The 22145-nt window shown below is 44.4% G+C and overlaps 1 protein-coding gene across 3 annotated transcripts in view; it reads left to right on the top strand.

Annotated features, from left to right (window-relative positions):
• Nucleotides 1-22145, top strand: part of LOC128699478 (uncharacterized) — a 153185-nt gene that overhangs the window by 106483 nt on the left and 24557 nt on the right. For all 3 annotated transcript variants that reach the window (XM_053792242.2, XM_053792243.2, XM_053792245.2), the window contains one exon: nt 20218-20289. In XM_053792242.2, the coding sequence (XP_053648217.1) occupies nt 20218-20289 (72 nt within the window). The remainder of the gene's footprint in view (nt 1-20217; nt 20290-22145) is intronic.

Below are 22145 nucleotides of genomic sequence, written 5' to 3'. Positions count from 1 at the left end.
CTCCAGCAAGAGTCACCTTCACTCCAGCAAGAGTCGCCTTCACTCCAGCAAGAGCCACCTTCACTCCAGCAAGAGTCACCTTCACTCCAGCAAGAGTCACCTTCCATACATGCTCTACAGATGTAGTCATGTACAAATGTATCATAAACGCTTATTCTTTTTAAGATACAACTGAATTAATCGCTACGTACACTCTGGAAGTTGCGTAGAGATAGAGAGATAGAGAGAGAGAGAGAGAGAGACATTTAGTGAAAGTAATTTGCACACTTTTATCCACTATTATCTTGTTATCGTAATGGAATGTTGAGCTCTAGTTAGGTAACTGGTGCCTCTGATCACGCTATTCTTTCAAGGTAATTACTGTAGGTGTCAGCAAGTAGTAACTGTGTGTGTGTGTGTGTGTGTGTGTGTGTGTGTGTGTGTGTGTGTGTGTTCTTACCTATTTGTGGTTGCAGGGGTCGATTCACAGCTCCTGGCCCCGCCTCTTCACTGGTCGCTGCTAGGTCCACACTCTCCCTGCACCATGAGCTTTATCATACATCTTCTTAAAGCTATGTATGGTTCCTGCCTCCACTACATCACTCTCTAGATTGTTCCACTTCCTGACAACTTTATGGCTGAAGAAATACTTCCTAACATCCCTGTGATTCATCTGAGTCTTCAGCTTCCAATTGTGACCCCTTGTTTCTGTGTCACATCTCTGGAACATTCTGTCCCTATCCACCTTGTCAATTCCTCTCAATATTTTATATGTCGTTATCATGTCCCCCCTATCCCTCTTGTCCTCCAGTGTCGTCAGGTTGATTTCTCTTAACCTCTCCTCATAGGACATACCCCTTAACTCCGGGACTAGTCATGTTGCAAATCATTGCATGTTCTCTAATTTCTAGACGTGCTTGGCCAGGTGTGGGTTCCATACTGGTGCTGCATACTCCAATATGAGCCTAAGGTGTACAGTGTCTCGAATGACGCCTTACTGAGGTGTGTGTGTGTGTACAATTGTTCAGTTAAGTTGTGTTTACCACCTCAACCTCCGCCTCTGTACTACTTATGTATATGTATGTATATTGGTACAGACAAGAGCGTATATATACAAGCATGAAGAAACTCCGTCACATTTTTATAAGTTTTGAAGAGCATAAAGAACGTCAGTCAAGAGTGTTGAGTCCATCAAAGGCTCGAGCATAAGTAATCTAATTCGGTGATTCCCGCCTCCAGGTTCCATCTTCAGCGCTGTCACACACTCAACACTGTTTGCTCAACCCACCCAACCGAATTTATGGGATCCAATTCTTTTCGTTTTCTACAAAACGAATGTTTTCTGTGATCTGGCTAACCTAATCTTCTGCAGGAACAAAAACTGGAGCGATTTGGGCTTACAAACAGTGACTTCTCTCCAAAATAGCCAGAGTCGGCTAGCAGCTTTCTCTCTCTCTCTCTCTCTCTCTCTCTCTCTCTCTCTGAGAGACCAGCTGGAAAAAATGAAAGTTATTTACGCTAATGGTCGCAGTATTTTCCCACAAAAAAGAATTTCCCACATTTGCCTATGTGGAAACTCTAAATATTATCTCTCAAAGTGAACCTTCCTTTGTCTTCCACCAAAAAAAAAAACACAAATTATCAGAACTTGTTGTGTCTGACTGCAGTGTTTGAAGCAAGGTTCACACTCGTCAGAAAGATGCTGAAGTAATTATCTTAGCACTGGTGCCCTGTGGCCTGGTGGCTGAAGCTCTCGCTTCACTCTGTGAGGGTTTGATTCCCAGCAAGGGTAGAAACATTGGACGTGTTTCCTTACACCGGTTGTCTGTATTCACCATCAGTAATAATGGGTACCTGGGTGTTAGTGGACTGGTGTTGGTCGCATCCTGGGTGTTAGTGGACTGGTGTTGGTCGCATCCTGGGTGTTAGTGGACTGGTGTTGGTCGCATCCTGGGTGTTAGTGGACTGGTGTTGGTCGCATCCTGGGTGTTAGTGGACTGGTGTTGGTCGCATCCTGGGTGTTAGTGGACTGGTGTTGGTCGCATCCTGGGACAAAGCTGTCCTTACTTACGATAAATGCTCTGCATAACAGACCGGGCCGCGGGGGCGTTGACCCCCGGAACTCTTTCCAGGTAAACTCCAGGTAACAAGCGACTTTCTATATAGTGTGTCATTGATGTCAGCTATGATCTGTATACCTTGTACATGTATACCTTGTACAAGGTATACATGTACAAGATAGAGAATTTGTAAAGCATGGTGTGTGTTACGACTCTTTTCTGTAGAAAGTCAAGGTAATGGGAAGAGTAGAAGTATATTCGGTGTAGTTTACCATCATAACAAAGACGGGAGGTTGACGCTCGTCTGTGTGAGGGAGCATTTGTATTTACAGAGAAACAGTGTTACTTGTCTCTCTTAAAGTGCCTCAGGTGAAGTGTGGCACTCTCAGGAGACCACCAGCTCACCATACTAGTTTATCAGGAAACTAACTAGTAACGCCAAAGATCACATCAACTAGTAACGTCTAAGATCACACCAACTAGTAACGTCTAAGATCACACCAACTAGTAACGTCGAAGATCACACCAACTAGTAACGTCGAAGGTGTCAAGGTAACGTCTTAATAATCTGGAAACAAATGTTCCTTCTACATTAAAATAAACGCACAGGAACAAGACTTCTGGCTTCAAGTATGGTACCATCAGAGTAGAGAACTACCATCGTTGTACCATCAGAGTAGAGAACTACCATCGTTGTACCATCAGAGTACAGAACTACCATCGTTGTACCATCAGAGTACAGAACTACCATCGTTGTACCATCAGAGTAGAGAACTACCATCGTTGTACCATCAGAGTAGAGAACTACCATCGTTGTACCATCAGAGTAGAGAACTACCACCATCGTTGTACCATCATTGTACCATCATCAGGAACCAGCATTATCAACAGTGACACACTTCATCACAGGCCAAAAATTATCCTCGAAAGAACAGTCAATAAAACTGTTTGATGACCTCCCCTCCCCACACCAATCCTCCCCTCCCCAAACCAACCCTACCCTCCCCACTCCTTTCCTCCCCACTCCTCCCCTCCCCACTTCTACCCTCCCCACTCCAACCCTCCCTCCCCACCCCTCCCCACTCCTCTCCTCCCCACATCCTCACCTTTCCCTTGAAAATTTCCTGGAACTGGTAATTCATTGTTTCTCCGTGCTGCTGCTCTCTCCCCTGTCAACTCTTGCTTCACTCTCCCTTGTTAGCTCCCCTCTCAGCATTTCTCTCTCCCCTGTCAGTTCCCCCTGTCAGTCCTTGCTTCACTCTCCCCTGTCAGTCCTTGCTTCACTCTCCCCTGTCAGTCCTTGCTTCACTCTCCCCTGTCAGCCCTTGCTTCACTCTCCCCTGTCAGCCCTTGCTTCACTCTCCCCTGTCAGCCCTTGCTTCACTTTTTTTTTTTTTCGGATGTGCTACATTTAATTGGTAGCGGCAACAGGAACCTTATCCTCTATTTTTACTTCTACCTGAGGTTCCCAGCAGCCCAATGATGACCTAATCAAGACCCACATAACACTAACATGTGTGGATACCCAGAATGATATAAATCAACTGCAGAAATCACCTAAAAGTTCACAAATTACCAACTAATAGGACTCGTACTACCACTTCCTACCCCGCTGCCACTGAAGTGATACTCCACAACATTCACCCATCGGCTACTATTCACCCGAAGCCACAGCCAATGGACAAGGGTCAGGGCAATAAAAGAAGATCCAGTAACCAGCTAAGGACTCCTAACATCAAAGGTGAGAGCAGTAATAACACGAGGAAAACTTGTGGTACTGCCAGCCAGGACACAACCCTCATCACCCACCGGTACCACCACAACACACGACAGACAACAAACATGGCTGCCGCCACAGCCCAAGATAACTCCTTCCCAGTATTTGATGTCAAGAAGATCACCGACCCAGAAATAGCTAAACTCCTTACGATTCAGAACCAAACGATCACCAAACTAACTCAAGAAATGCAGGAACTTAAAGCTAGCAATGCAGATTACCTCAGCAAGATCACTGCTCTTGAACATAAGCTAGACACTCTGGAACAACAAAGCAACACCCACACCCGGTCCCTAGACACCATCAACACTCTAAAAGACCAAGTCACCCTACTTACTACCAACATTACAGAGGAAAGATTAAGAGTGGACCAACAACTTGCCAATGTCATAACCAACTTCCAAGACCATAATGACCAACAGCAGCTATCTGACGCTGTTGTAGTTAACAGCAAACATCTCCCAGCCACAGTCACCCAAGAGACCTACATGGAGACCACCCTACAGCTTATCAAGGACCACCTTAGCCTTAACATACGTAGTGATGACTTAAAGGATTGCAAACTGATGGGCTACCAAGCAGGTAAAAAAAAAAGTGCTGTTAAAATTCCAAACTAGCCTACAAAGAAACAACCTACTAAAAACATCTATTTCTATGAAAACTGATGTTTACGTCAATGAGTGCCTTACCAAAACAAGACAAAACCTTCTTTATCGGCTAAGAAAATTATGCTATGCCCAAAAAATCCACCAGTGCTTTGTGAGGGATGGAAAAATCGCAGTTAGGAAACAGCCCACTGGGAAGAGATACTTCATCTCTACAGAACATGACCTTAAAACATTCCTAAGTGAGGCTGGACTAACAGAATCAGAGTAAAGTGCAGATAATACCCACAATCCACCGTTAGTGTTATATTGTCATAAATTTGTGCCCCCCTAAAATTCTAATACCCCAACTACTTTTGATTGTCATTGTTGTATTCAACGACCATTCTACCTCATAGTCTTAATTGTGTTTAATATCTACAGAATCTATCTCCTTTTTTACAACTTACCACATCACTGTTCCATTTTATTTTATTATAAACTAGCCATAACTTGTCCTCAATAATTCTACCTCACTTTAAGAAATACTCAATTGCCCAATTTTATTCTAAATCCCTATTATTGCCCAATTTTGCTTTAAACTATATTGATCAAACTTATTGTAAACTTCTTTTATTGACCATTTTTATTCTATACTTTTTTAAACTAGTATTTTCAACTACAACTTTTATATTATCCTGTCTACCATCTTACTAGCATATTATAACCAAGTCATTGCCATTTTTATTTTTATATTTTTTTTATTATTCTTTTGCTACCTTAATTTGTGTATTTTATCCTGTCAATTTAAATCTAGTTATACTCTAATTCTTGTAAACAACTTATATAAGACCTTAGTGCAATTACAATTGAGAGTCTTGTGCCTTTTTTATATTATTAGATAAAACTCAGTTGTACTATAGCTCATTCTAGCTCAATACATAGTCAATACCAAATTCATTATATTAGACCATAGTGCAATTACTAGTGAGAGACTGGTGCTATTTTTAATTTGTATTTTTATATTATTAGATTAAACCTAGTTGTACTATAGCTCATTCTAGCTCAAAACATAGACTCCACAAAAGTCATTATATTAGACCTTAGTGCAATTACAAGTGAGAGTCTTGTTCTATTTTTAATTTGTATTTTTATATTACTAGTTTATACCTAGTTGTACTTTAGTTCATTCCAGCACAACACATAGACAACATCAACTTCATTATGTGTAGTAGTGACTATACTCTATATGACCAAAATACTCTAGCTATATACTTGTCCAAACTTCCCACCACTACAGATATCAGTACTAGAACTCAACACACAACTCAGGATATAAATAACCATAATTTAAACCTAGAAGATGATTGATCACGTTGACCCTGATCTAAACCTCCATAATCTGACACACAACCAAAACCTATTGGAAAGTAACTGCCTTTATTACACAGCATCACAAGCCACCACTATCCTAAACAATGCTAAAAGTCTATCAGTACTTAACTACAACATCAGGTCCTTAAGCAAACACTATGATGACCTCCTGGCACTCCTTGAATCACTAAAGACACCCTTCTCCTGCATTATTCTTACTGAGACCTGGGTTAAGCAGGACACAATAGATATCTACCCTCTACCAGGATACACAGCAATTCACAACTGCAGACCATACCAAGTTGGGGGTGGTATTGCAGTCTATTACTCTAACCAATTATCTTGTATTAGCATCACTTGCTTTAGTGATGAATATGGGGAATACATTTTTGCTAATTTTACTGTAAAAACCTTAAGACACCTATAACAATCGGTGCCATTTACCGGATACCTCACACAAACATCCCAAATTTCAGTGAGAAATTAAAGGAACTAATAACAAACAGACAAATGAATAAGCACCACCTTCTCTTAGCTGGAGACTTCAACATTAACCTTGGCCTACTAGATGATGAGCCTGTAACTGATTTCATCAACAATATGAACAACACACTTCTCATACCAACAATAACTAAACCAACCAGGCTCACTGAGACAAGTGCAACCATAATAGACCACATATGGACCAATATACTAGCCCCCCTTAAATCAGGGATAATCACAGATAGCACTACAAACCACTACCCTACCTTCCTCCTGACAAACATTAGTAAACCACCACTTGAATACAACAAAGTTTCATTTAGACTCCATGATGAGGCCTCAATAAGGAAGTTCACAGCTGACCTAGAGACTGTTGACTGGCCTACAGAATTCTCCAAGGCCAATGGTATTGATGACTGGACAGACATTTTTCTTAACAAATTACTTAGACTATACAACAAACATTGTCCTATAAAAACGAAACAGATCACAAACAAACGGCTTGGTTGCCCATGGCTAACCAACACCATTCTGAAATCCATTGACAAGAAACACCAATATGAAAAGCAATATAGACAGGGCTTAATACACAAAGATATTCTTAAACACTATTCATCAGTCCTCACCAAAGTAATAAAGAAAGCCAAACAACTATACTACTCCAGTAGATTCACAGACACTAGAGGAGATATAAAAAAGACCTGGAAAACACTCTCTCAGATTCTAGGGACCCACAAACTGAAAAAAAACAAGAATATTGTCCTAACTAAACCTAATGAAACACCACTGCATCCCACTGACACAGCTAACAAGATAAACGACTTCTTCTCAACCATAGGATCTAATCTCGCCAATAAAATCCCACATACCAATGCCCATGCCGGGGACTACCTAGGTGGGAATTTCCCAAATTCCTTCTATCTTGCACCAACTGAGCCCACGGAAGTCACCGAGATTATAAAGTCACTTAAAAATAACTCAGGGAATCTGTCTCATGTCCCACCATTACTGTACAAGTGAGCGGCCCATGTCCTTTCGCATGCTATTTCATTACTTTTTAACAAGTCACTAGAAACTAGCACCTTCCCGAAACTACTCAAGATGGCAAGGGTTACACCAATACATAAAGGTGGTGATCCTACAGACTTAACTATAGGTCAGTATCAAACTTACCATTGCTATCCAAAATCTTTGAGAAACTCGTGCACAGGAGACTATATTCATTTATAACGACACAAAACATGCTCAAGCCCTGCCAATTTGGATTCAGGAAAAATAAAAGCACTAATGATGCAATCATAAAAATGCTAGATCTGCTTTACACAGCATTGGAAACTAAGGAATATCCACTAGGAATTTTTATTGACCTAAGAAAAGCTTTTGACACAGACCACGACATCCTACTCCACAAACTTGACCATTACGGTATAAGAGGCCATGCGCTTGCTTATTTCAAATCTTACCGTACTAATAGGTATCAGTATGTCACCATTAAAGACACAGCATCAACAACACGGCCACTTGATACTGGAGTTCCGCAGGGAAGTGTCCTTGGTCCCCTGCTCTTCCTCATATACATCAATGATCTTCCAAACGTATCCCAACACCTGAACCCCATTCTCTTTGCTGACGACACGACTTATGTCATCTCTCACCCTAATCTTGCCACCCTCAACACCATTGTTAACGAGGAGCTGATCAAAATATCGACTTGGATGACAGCCAATAAACTTACGCTTAACACTGACAAAACCTACTTTATTATGTTTGGTAGCAGAGCAGGAGATGCACAAATTAACATTAAGATCGACAACACTCTAATTACCAGACATAATGAGGGCAAATTCCTAGGCCTATACCTTGACAACAACCTGAATTTCAGCACCCATATCCAGCACATAACCAAATAAGTATCCAAAACTGTTGGGATCCTCTCCAAGATACGATACTACGTGCTGCAAAATGCCGTTCTCGCACTATACCACTCACTTATTTATCCATACTTCACCTATGCTATTTGTGCTTGGGGATCAACTGCAGCAACACACCTAAAGCCAATAACCCAACAAAAAGCTGCAGTAAGAATAATCACTAAATCCCATCCCTGGCAACCCCCCCCCCCACTCTTCATAGATCTAAACTTACTCCCTGTTCAGTACATCCACACTTACTACTGTGCAATCTACATCTACAGGACCTTAAACTCCAATATCAACCTTGACCTGAAACGCTTTCTTGATAGTTGTGACAGAACCCACAGGCATAACACCAGACACAAACATCTCTATGACATTCCCCGTGTCCGACTAAACCTTTACAAAAATTCAATGTATGTCAAAGGCCCTAAAATCTGGAATACCCTACCTGAGAACTCTAGAACTGCAGACACATTCATCACCTTCAAAACTACCATTAGCTACACGAATACCACCTGGTGGTTCACACTTACACTCACTCACCCATTTGACCATAAACAGAAATATTAATCTCAATCTTAAAATAATGAATCTTAACTAGTCATAACTTGGCCTGTGATACTCCAATACTGAAACTATGTACTGTGCCAAAACAACAGCATTCACATTGCTAATCTCACAAACTAGTATTTAGTCACTTATCCATAATACCAACTTACCTCATAATTTGTAATATTTTAAAATTAAGATTTAAATTAAGTCTGCCCGAAATGCCTAGCCATGCTAGGCGTTCTAGTGGTACACTCTGTAATAATTATTTTACTACATGTAAACCACACAATAACCAAATTCTGTAAACTCAGTATTGTAATCCTTATAGAGAATAAACTTTGATGATGATAATATTTGTCTCCCTGTCTTGCTGTCTCTCACCGTCTAAGTCACCTTCCTCATCTTCCCCAGTAATACGGCTGTATATTAAGGTCGTAAATCAACTTAGCGGACATAAGAAGCTGTCGAATAACTCTGTGTTAAACACCTGTGTTACAACCTCCACCAACCCCCCGGGTTACCTTACCTACTCTCACCTGTGTTACAACCTCCACCAACCCCCCGGGTTACCTTACCTACTCTCACCTGTATTACAACCTCCACCAACCCCCCGGGTTACCTTACCTACTCTCACCTGTGTTACAACCTCCACCAACCCCCCAGGTTACCTACTCTCACCTGTGTTACAACCTCCACCAACCCCCCGGGTTACCTTACCTACTCTCACCTGTGTTACAACCTCCACCAACCCCCCGGGTTACCTTACCTACTCTCACCTGTGTTACAACCTCCACCAACCCCCCGGGTTACCTTACCTACTCTCACGTGTTACAACCTCCACCAACCCCCCGGGTTACCTTACCTACTCTCACCTGTGTTAAAACCTCCACCAACCCCCCGGGTTACCTTACCTACTCTCACCTGTTACAACCCCCACCAACCCCCCGGGTTACCTTACCTACTCTCACCTGTGTTAAAACCCCCACCAGGTTATCTTACCTGGCCTCACCTGCTTAATTAACCCCAGTGAATTAGTCTAACCTTAGCCCCACCACATCCTCTCTTCCTCAGCCCCCTCCCCACCCACAACGCCCACCCCACCCACAACGCCCACCCCACCCACCTTGCTAATAACCTCACTCATTAGCGAAGATGCCAACAATTTGGCGAGCATAATTGATGAAAGATTAAGTAGGTAACAAGTCTAATGGAGGATGTGAAACAGGTGGGGATGTAGGTGATGTAGGTGGGGATGTTGTAAGTAATGTTGTAGGTGGTGGTGTAGTTGGTGGTGGTGTAGGTGGTGATGTAGTTGGTGGTGGTGTACGTGGTGATGGTGGTGTAGGAGATGGTGTAGGCAGTGGCGATGGTGTAGGCGGTGGTGATGTAGGTGGTAATCGTGGTGTAGGTGGCGGTAGTGGTGATGGTGGTTATAATGGTGGCACTGTCACACTCCCACACTCTCCCACCCACTCTCCCACACACTCCCACACTCTCCCACACTCTCCCACACTCCCACACTCTCCCACACTCTCCCACACTCTCCCACACTCTCCCACACTCTCTCCCACACACACTCCCACACTCCCACACACTCTCCCACACACACTCCCACACTCTCCCACACTCCCACACACTCTCCCACACACTCTCCCACACACTCTCCCACACACTCCCACACACTCTCCCACACTCCCACACACTCTCCCACACACTCCCACACACACTCCCACACACTCCCACACACTCTCCCACACTCCCACACACTCCCACACACTCTCCCACACACTCTCCCACACACACACCCACACACTCTCCCACACACTCTCCCACACACTCTCCCACACACTCTCCCACACTCTCCCACACACTCTCCCCCACACTCTCCCACACTCCCACACACTCTCCCACACACTCCCACACACTCTCCCACACACTCTCCCACACACTCTCCCACACTCCCACACACTCTCCCACACACACTCCCACACACACTCCCACACTCCCACACACTCTCCCACACACTCTCACACTCTCCCACACACTCTCCCACCCACTCTCCCACACACTCTCCCACACACTCTCCCACACTCCCACACACTCTCCCACACTCTCCCACACACTCTCCCACACACTCTCCCACACTCCCACACACTCTCCCACACACTCTCCCACACTCCCACACACTCTCCCACACACTCTCCCACACACTCCCACACACACTCCCACACACACTCCCACACACACTCCCACACACTCTCCCACACACTCTCCCACACACTCTCCCACACACTCTCCCACACACTCTCCCACACACTCTCCCACACACTCTCCCACACACTCTCCCACACTCCCACACTCCCACACACTCTCCCACACACTCTCCCACACACTCTCCCACACACTCTCCCACACTCCCACACACTCTCCCACACACTCTCCCACACACTCTCCCACACTCCCACACACTCTCCCACACACTCTCCCACACACTCTCCCACACTCCCACACACTCTCCCACACACTCTCCCACACACTCTCCCACACACTCTCCCACACTCTCACACACTCTCCCACACTCCCACACACACTCCCACACTCTCCCACACTCACTCTCCCACACACTCTCCCACACTCTCCCACACTCACTCTCCCACACACTCTCCCACACACTCTCCCACACACTCTCCCACACTCCCACACACTCTCCCACACACTCCCACACACTCTCCCACACTCCCACACACACTCCCACACACTCTCCCACACACTCTCCCACAAACTCTCCCACACACTCTCCCACACACACTCCCACACACTCTCCCACACACTCTCCCACACACTCTCCCACACACTCTCCCACACTCCCACACACTCTCCCACACACTCTCCCACACTCCCACACACTCTCCCACACACTCTCCCACACACTCTCCCACACACTCTCCCACACTCCCACACACACTCCCACACACTCTCCCACACACTCTCCCACACACTCTCCCACGCACTCTCCCACACACTCTCCCACACACTCTCCCACACTCTCCCACACACTCTCCCACACACTCTCCCACACACTCTCCCACACACTCTCCCACACATAAACTTACAGGAAAATACAATTTATTTAATAAATTTAGGTAAAAACAAAACCTTTCAATCTTTACATATTTTCTTCATGCGACGTTTCGCTCACCGGAAGTTGTCATGCGACGTTTCGCTCACCGGAAGTTGTGTCAAGTCTCAATCTGCTCCAGCAGGTGTTAAATTATCTTCACTTCTAAATATCTTCAGAAACATTTTGACAAAATACTCAGATTGACACATTCAACCAGCTGTGCTTAGAATACCAGCTGTCACTACGCTAAGACCAGCTGTCACTACGTTAAGACCAGCTGTCACTACGTTAAGACCAGCTTTCACTACGCTAAGACCAGCTGTCACTACGTTAAGACCAGCTGTCACTACGTTAAGACCAGCTTTCACTACGCTAAGACCAGCTGTCACTACGCTAAGACCAGCTGTCACTACGCTAAGACCAGCTGTCACTACGCTAAGACCAGCTGTCACTACGCTAAGACCAGCTGTCACTACGCTAAGACTAGCTGTGTCCTTAAACCTATCTTGAGAGTCAGCAAAGATGGCTGTCCAACGAACATCCTTCAGGGATACCTATAATAATCTTTATTTACTACAAGTACATGTACAAGGTATACAAGTACATGTACAAGGTATACAAGTACATGTACAAGGTATACAAGTACATGTACAAGGTATACAAGTACATGTACAAGGTATACAAGTACATGTACAAGGCATACAAGTACATGTACAAGGTATACAAGTACATGTACAAGGTATACAAGTACATGTACAAGGTATACAAGTACATGTACAAGGTATACAAGTGCATGTACAAGGTATACAAGTACATGTACAAGGTATACAAGTGCATGTACAAGGTATACAAGTACATGTACAAGGTATACAAGTGCATGTACAAGGTATACAAGTACATGTACAAGGCATACAAGTACATGTACAAGGTATACAAGTACATGTACAAGGCATACAAGTACATGTACAAGGCATACAAGTGCATGTACAAGGTATACAAGTGCATGTACAAGGTATACAAGTGCATGTACAAGGTATACAAGTACATGTACAAGGTATACAAGTACATGTACAAGGTATACAGGTACATGTACAAGGTATACAAGTGCATGTACAAGGTATACAAGTACATGTACAAGGTATACAAGTGCATGTACAAGGTATACAAGTACATGTACAAGGTATACAAGTGCATGTACAAGGTATACAAGTACATGTACAAGGTATACAAGTACATGTACAAGGTATACAAGTACATGTACAAGGTATACAAGTACATGTACAAGGTATACAAGTGCATGTACAAGGTATACAAGTGCATGTACAAGGTATACAAGTACATGTACAAGGTATACAAGTACATGTACAAGGTATACAAGTGCATGTACAACGCATACAAGTACATGTACAAGGTATACAAGTGCATGTACAAGGTATACAAGTACATGTAAAAGGTATACAAGTGCATGTACAAGGTATACAAGTACATGTACAAGGTATACAAGTACATGTACAAGGCATACAAGTACAAGGTATACAAGTGCATGTACAAGGTATACAAGTACATGTACAAGGCATACAAGTGCATGTACAAGGTGTACAAGTACATGTACAAGGTATACAAGTATATGTACAAGGCATACAAGTACATATACAAGGCATACAAGTACATGTACAAGGCATACAAGTACATGTACAAGATAAGATAAGATAAGATTTCGTTCGGATTTTTAACCCCGGAGGGTTAGCCACCCAGGATAACCCAAGCAAGTCAGTGCGTCATCGAGGACTGTCTAACTTATTTCCATTGGGGTCCTTAATCTTGTCCCCCAGGATGCGACCCACACCAGTCGACTAACACCCAGGTACCTATTTGCTGCTAGGTGAACAGGACAATAGGTGTAAGGAAACGTGTCGGAATTTCCACCTGCCGGGAATCGAACCCGGGCCCTCCGTGTGTGAAGCAGGAGTTTTAGCCACCAGACCACCGGGCCACAAGGTATACAAGGTATACAAGTACATGTACAAGGTATACAAGTACATGTACAAGGCATACAAGTGCATGCACAAGGTATACAAGTGCATGTACAAGGCATACAAGTACATGTACAAGTTATACAAGTGCATGTACAAGGTATACAAGTACATGTACAAGGTATACAAGTACATGTACAAGGCATACAAGTACATGTACAAGGTATACAAGTACATGTACAAGGTATACAGACCATAGCTGACATCAATGACATACTACTATATAGAAAGCCACTTGTTATGCTGAGCATTTCCCGCAAATTAGGTCAGTTTTGTCCCAGGATGCGACCCACACCAGTCCACTAACACCCAGGATGCGACCCACACCAGTCCACTAACACCCAGGCACCCATTGTTACTGATGGGTGAACATGGGCAGCAGGTGTAAGGAAACAGCCCGATGCCCTTGCCGGGAATCGAACCCGGACCTTCAGCGTGTGAAGCGAGAACTTTTGCCACCAGGCCACGGGCCACCATAAGTATGTAGCTGCTTGCAAAAATATCTATTTCTACATGATGTGCAACAATGTGAGGTTGAGCAGCAGATAAAACAGCATGTGGAATAGCAAGATGGTCAATATACCCAGATTCATCTGTGTCCTGACTTAGGGTACCACCAATACGATCGGTACTACCAGTACACGGGGATCTGGAGTTCCCTAAGTCTCCTCGGTGTTCCTTCTGCTCTCCATGGTTCTCTGGTGTTCCCTAAGGCTCCCCAGTGTTCTCCATGGCTCTCTGGTGTTCCCTAAGGCTCCCCAGTGTTCTCCATGGTTCTCTGGTGTTCCCTAAGGCTCCCCAGTGTTCTCCATGGTTCTCTGGTGTTCCCTAAGGCTCCCCAGTGTTCTCCATGGCTCTCTGGTGTTCCCTAAGGCTCCCCAGTGTTCTCCATGGCTCTCTGGTGTTCCCTAAGGCTCCTCCGTGTTCTCTAAGGCTCTCTGGTGTTTCGTAAGACTCCTCAGTGCTCTGTATTGTTCCCTAAGGTTACCTGGCGTGTACTCGGAGTTAAGGGGAAGCGACATCCCCTTTATTACTTTGAGAGAAGACCTTAATACACTTACTCTCTGAGAAGAGCAGTGACGGCAGGTGCACACGACTCAAAGCTCTGCAGCCTCACCAGCATGGCCCCGTGTGGCCCTCTGTGCCCCCATGTGGCCCTCTGTGGCCCTGTGTAGCTCTGGGTGTAGCCACTACGTGATATATAACATATCGTGGCTGAAACAGTTTACAAAATGTTTATGACGACGGCATTTTCAGTCCTACCTGAACCATTGTCAAGTATCAGCTGAGGAGAAAAAGGTAGAGAAGGCTGAAAACTAGAAGAGGAGCGAGAAGGTACTAGTAATGCTAGTACCAGTGGTAGAAGTAACACTATAGTGATAGTAAATTATTACTACTACTGCTGCTACCTTACTACTACTGCTACTTAGCACTACTACTACCTTACTACTACTGCTACTTAGCACTACTACTACTACTGCTGCTGCTGCTGCTACTACTACTACTGTTACGACTACTACCTCCCCGGTCCTATCTTCTGACCACTTACCTAATGACATTGACAGTTTTATCCCCGTAACGAGTGAGCAAAGTAACCTAATGACCTTCTGAATTTTAATGTTTCACCTAATTATCTAGGCATAATTAAATTGTATTTACCTAATTATCATTGCCTAATTAACCTAGTTTATCTAATTACCATTGCTTAGTTAAAACAATTATTTTGATCTAATTACCTAGGTCATCTAGACCTAATTAGCCTGTTTTGGCTTAATTTTCTAAGCCTAATTAATTTCCCTGGCTTAATTACCTAGTCATGATTCCACTGAGCTAATTACCTTGATATAATCACCTTCAATATTATAAGCAGCTTTAACTAAGGGGATCTGATTCTCCTCTGACCTACTTTCCTGGAGCTGATCCCCTCGTTAGGGACCGTGACTTCTAATAGCCTTTTGTGGAGGATAATTACTCAGGTACCAAACAATCTATTGGTCGCTAGTAGAGGGGGGGGACGAATGAAGGGAGGGAGGGAATGCTAGACGTTGAGATTTTTTTTTTTTGTGAAGGGCTAAAGCCGTTGGGTTTGCTGCTGGGTGAAGAACCTGGGTACAGTCGTGGGGCGAGGGTAAAGGCGGGCGTGCCTGCTAGCACCTGGTACCCTGGTTCACCTAGCAGTAATCAGGTACCCGAGTGTTAGCTGACTGTTATAGGTCGCATCCTGGGACGTCCTAGTTTAACACCGAGCTGTGCGGCTGCTGTCTCTGCATCAGCAGTAGCAGCAGAGACAGCAGTACCTGTCGAGGCAGCAGTTACAGAGACAGAGGCAGCAGCAGAGACAGAGGTAGCAACAGCAACAGCAGCAGAGACGGCAGTAACTTCAGTTGTAACCCAAGAGACTGATTCTCGTGAATATCAAGTGGTCTCAACTAGATGACCTTCCTAACATACAACATACTCTATTATACATTTATGCAACAGGTGTAATAAGTTAGTGTTATAGTCACATGTTATTATAGTCACATGTTATTCTAGTCGCATATTATAGTCACATGTTATAGTCACATGTTGAAGTGTAAACAAAACCAAGAATATTTCTTAGTTAATAGAGGTACTAAAGTATTGACTGGTTGTGTACTAGAGATGTATCGGATGTGCAAATATAGATATACTGGGATGTTCACGAGGATGTCTCTCTTATTTATTTTGCGGATGTATATGCGGATATCTGTTTACAGTAAAATGCGGATGGGGATGTAAGAAATTGTGTGGATGTTCCGCGGATGCGGATATCCGATATATCTCTATTGAGTACATGTAACAAGCAGTCTTAGTGACCCTTGTGTTGTGGAGAGGCTTCAAACCTGACAAACTAACCTAGTAGCACGGACGAGGCTTCCATCACTAGTGGAGAGGCTTCAAACCTGACAAACTAACCTAGTAGCACGGACGAGGCTTCAAACCTGACAAACTAACCTAGTAGCACGGACGAGGCTTCAGACCTGACAAACTAACCTAGTAGCACGGACGAGGCTTCAGACCTGACAAACTAACCTAGTAGCACGGACGAGGCTTCAGACCTGACAAACTAACCTAGTAGCACGGACGAGGCTTCAGACCTGACAAACTAACCTAGTAGCACGGACGAGGCTTCAGACCTGACAAACTAACCTAGTAGCACGGACGAGGCTTCAGACCTGACAAACTAACCTAGTAGCACGGACGAGGCTTCAGACCTGATAAACTAACCTAGTAGCACGGACGAGGCTTCAGACCTGACAAACTAACCTAGTAGCACGGACGAGGCTTCCATCACTAGTGATCAAACTTGCCTCGTCTTTATTAGCATGAAATGAATACAAATGTGTGTGTGTGTGTGTGTGTGTGTGTGTATACTCACCTAGTTGTACTCACCTCCAGTGTCGTCAGGTTGATTTCCCTTAACCTCTCCTCGTAGGACATACCTCTTAGCTCTGGGACTAGTCTTGTTGCAAACCTTTGCACTTTCTCTAGTTTCTTCACGTGCTTGGCTAGGTGTGGGTTCCAAACTGGTGCCGCATACTCCAATATGGGCCTAACATACACGGTGTACAGGGTCCTGAATGATTCCTTATTAAGATGTCGGAATGCTGTTCTGAGGTTTGCTAGGCGCCCATATGCTGCAGCAGTTATTTGGTTGATGTGCGCTTCAGGAGATGTGCCTGGTGTTATACTCACCCCAAGATCTTTTTCCTTGAGTGAGGTTTGTAGTCTCTGGCCCCCTAGACTGTACTCCGTCTGCGGTCTTCTTTGCCCTTCCCCAATCTTCATGACTTTGCACTTGGTGGGATTGAACTCCAGGAGCCAATTGCTGGACCAGGTCTGCAGCCTGTCCAGATCCCTTTGTAGTTCTGCCTGGTCTTCGATCGAGTGAATTCTTCTCATCAACTTCACGTCATCTGCAAACAGGGACGTGTGTGTGTGTGTGTGTGTGTGTGTGTGTGTGTGTGTGTGTGTATGTGTGTGTGCGTGCGTCCGTTTGTCCGTCCGTCATGGAGACGCAGGTGGAACGAGAAATTGCTCTGGTTTTTCCTTTCTTCCTTCACATTCACACCTCCCATGTCTTCTCTCATCTTCTCCTCGCCTCTCTCATCCCCCCTCCCCTCCCACCCCCAACCTCTCCATCACCCCCGTCCTTCATCCTACGTTCCTTCACATTACTCCCTGGCGCCGCAAAGACATCTACAAAGACGTGACAGAATGATGGTAAAACACTTGTAAGTTTTCCTTCTTTACCAGCAACAATACTCTCTCTCTCTCTCTCTCTCTCTCTCTCTCTCTCCTTATCTCATTAAGAAGAGCAGAGAGTGTGCTGTTTGATCTGAGAGGATGTGACAGCAACGTGAGACGTCAGGTAGCCTCAGTAAGCAATAATTAAGCACCATTGTGGAAGCAAAGATTGGAAAAGCAGATCAAAGATTGCAACGACCTGTGACTGCTGAGGGAGAAACCTCGCTAACTACCTCCTTGCTATGTGCTAACCAAGACTTCGCTTCTTCGCTAACACCCTCGTTAATTGATGATAGCCTGGCTAGTAGCCCGAGATACCTCCACCTGCTACCCCTTAGATTACTGGAGATTCATGCAACCAATGCTACTCTTGCAACCAATGCTACTCCCGCAACCAATGCTACTCCCGCAACCAATGCTACTCCCACAACCAATGCTACTCCCACAACCAATGCTACTCCCGCAACCAATGCTACTCCCACAACCAATGCTACTCCCACAACCAATGCTACTCCCGCAACCAATGCTACTCCCGCAACCAATGCTACTCCCGCCACCTTCTCCCGTTTTATTCTAATTGTCCCGTTTGTTCTGAGTGTCCAGTTCGTTCAAAATTACTTAAACCAAAAAAATTCTCATTCTCTCTCTCTCTCTCTCTCTCTCTCTCTCTCTCTCTCTCTCTCTCTCTCTCTCTCTCTCTCTCTCTCTCTCTCTCTCTCTGACCACCTCCTAGCTATTAAGGGACTCAGGACAGCTCTGGCTTAACGACCCTTAACAAACAGCCTACGCTCACACCCTCAACAAACACACACTGTATTTACACCCAGAAGTTTGTATGTGTGTATATATACACCCAGAGGTGTATATCGGCATATAGGATGTATATTTACTTGTACACACAGACGGGATGTTCCAGAGAAGGGACACACACACAAGAGGTCACAATTGGAAGTTGAAGACTCAGATGAATCAAAGGGATGTTAGGAAGTATGTCTTCAGTCATAGAGTAGTCAGGCCGTGGAATAGCCTAGAAAGTGACGTAGTGGAGGCGGGAACCATACATAGTTTTAAGGCGAGGTATGATAGATATTACAACCCAGGATTCCAAATGGCCTGTTACCCCGGGTGTAACGGGAGCAAAATAAACACAGCAGAAAAAGTTTAGACTTATATTATCCTTCACCAATTTAGAACAGCAATATGTACACTATGTACAGTGATAAGTATAGTGCACTCCACGGTAGGCAAGGCAGAAATAGAAGCCACAAGATAGCAGACCGCGCTTCAACCAGCTCTAGATGGGAATGACAAAGGCAGACAGGAGAGCGGTACCCACATAACCTCTGCGATTGCCAAAACCATCTTATTATTGGCTAGAACCTGGTCACTAGTTGAACGACGTGGCCCCATCATCAACTCTTAGCAACCTGGTTCGCTGCTGGGGGAGATAGCCTGTAAATGAGGGTGTGTACATGCGCCGAATAAAGGTTATGTACTCTTTGCATGCCACAATAGAGCTCATGGGGCAGGGAGAGAGAGGACCTAGTAGCAGTCAGCGAAGAGGCGGGGCCAGGAGCTGTGACTCGACCCCTGCAACCACAAATAGGTGAGTACAAATAGGTGAGTACACACACACACACACACACACACACACATAGCATGGCTGTGTGTGTGTGGGATGGGGGTGGATGCCGTGTGAAGGGCTTCTGATCTAAGGAATCAAAGTTGCCCTGTCCTCTCCTTCCTCGGATTGAACAAGGACCCTTCCACTTCCCTAAGGCGTTGTATGATCCCTACAGGTTTAGCGGTCCGCATAGACCGACCATATGATATTGTCTGTGTTCTTGTTAAGGGAAAGAGCTGTGACTCGACCCCTACAGCAAGTACGTGGTAAAGCCATTCATAATTTAGAAGGAACTCTAGACAACAGCACGGAACCTAATGAAGAACTTTGTCTGACTTTGTTGTGTTATCCTAGGTTCTCTACACATATGCTGCTATGTATGATAATCTATGTAACTGTATTTGTGATTACCTGAATAAACTTAATGACTTACTTACGTCAACAGATGGCGCTACCATGTACGGTCTCCCGCGCCAACCAGAGTACCGTACACACCTGGAGATCCCCGCTCATCAAGGTACGACACAGTGTATTCACTTTAAGTACGCTTGATTTTGCACGCAATATTCCTGTTAGTCCCCTCTCCCCATACACAGAATATATATACACCGAGAGGTGTATGTCACAGCGTTTAAACCCCCATACAAAGAATTCAAATCGGGCCATGAACACGGGAATCCCAACCTTAAGAGGCCCCTGAGTTGCCCTATCTTCTAATATGTTTATTTTTTCAATTATAATCGTCCTTGTGGATAATTACTGTCGCATTTGCTGTGTCTGTTTCGAAAGGTGAAGTCCAGGATCTTTACTTAACTCACGGTATAACTTAACAAATCTTTGATGACATTTGTGTTGTAGAGGTGTGAGCGAAGCTCATGCGATAGTAATTATGGACACGGTAGATTATAGTGGAAAAATAACACAGAAAACTGAGGAACTGACGTGCCCCTTAATGACCCTCGTGTAGTAGATAGGCTTTAATTCTAATGAACTTATTGCTCCTGTAGTTAGTATTTTCATCTTGTTCTCATTTCTCTTTAAATTTTCTTTCTCGGGTATCTCTCCCACAGGTGACGTTTTCGTCAGGTAACATTAGTGTTTTACAACACATGTCCCATCAGTGGTTAAGTACGTAAAGGTCAACCATCTATGTTTGACACGTGTTCAGAAAAATAATTATCACACATTGGTTTTATGAAGTTGAAAAAAATGGACCTCATGAGGGTCATTAAGTCTGCCTGTCACCTGTTCACCACCAGTCAAGAATATTTTAATACCTAGTAAATACCTAATAAACCATGTACAGGGGGGCGGGGGCAGGTAAGGGGGTGCTGAAATCCCCCAAAATTACATCAGCCTTCAAACGCCCCCGAATTTAAAATAATATTACTGCTTGAAGACAAACCTCCTTCTTCCCTCTTCCAGCCAGATGACAGAGTCCCTCTTAGCGTGTACACACTGGAGCTGCTCCATTGTATACATGCTAAGATGTACACCGCTCTTAAATGTAGAAGCACTTCTGTTATTAGTAAAGTAGCAGGTTTGTCTGACGTTATCTGGTTTGTGATTCATCATGCAGTATATCCTTTATGTGAGTGAGGAGTACAGCCTAGTTGAGGTATGCCACTTAGGTGCGCTGGTTACACTAAGACCTGTGTCAGCAGGAGGCACTGGTTCTGTCTCCTAACGAATAACTCAACACCAGCAACAAGTCAACATTTTAGCCACCTGTGTTGCACTGGATGTACTTCAATTAGGTACAGACTAAGTTGATTTTATTACCGTCTCGCTAAAATCACTGTCAACTACCGGCCAGATATGTGATGTATATTGCAAGGAGCATACCATCAAGGTATATACACAGACATATACACCGAGAAATGTTTATACAGACTGAGAAGTATGTATCTTTCTATATATCAACCCCGAGAAATGTGTATCTGTATATATCCACCGAGAAGCGTGTCTATTTGGACAAGTGGTACACTTCTACCCTTTGTATCTCTCTCCCTCACTCTTGCCCTTAACATGCATTGTTTAGTTACGCCCTTATCTGTGCCACTTCTTTTACTGGGTGATTTTGAGGGTCTCGCTGTGACTCGCAGAGCCAGTTGGTCTTCTCTTACTCCACTGCCTCTGCATATCTTGACCACCACTATTCTCCCGCCCCATCACTTATCCCCCGGACCTCAGGAAAATTTTCCATAATATGTATGTGAGGTGGTGGGCTGCTTTTATACAGTTAGTGTGAAACGAGCTACTTGAGATCGCTATCATTACCATCGTACTCTAGCTCGTTTCCAAGCTTACAAACAAGCGACAGTTCACGCATGGGTCGCTAGACAAACTTTCTGACATGCTTACGTGTCCACT

The sequence above is a fragment of the Cherax quadricarinatus genome, chromosome 61 (genome assembly GCF_038502225.1).
Source record: "Cherax quadricarinatus isolate ZL_2023a chromosome 61, ASM3850222v1, whole genome shotgun sequence".
NCBI classification, from domain to species: Eukaryota; Metazoa; Arthropoda; class Malacostraca; order Decapoda; family Parastacidae; genus Cherax; species Cherax quadricarinatus.
The sequence above is the reverse complement of the archived record's forward strand: the minus strand, read 5'-3'. Positions and strand labels throughout refer to the sequence as shown.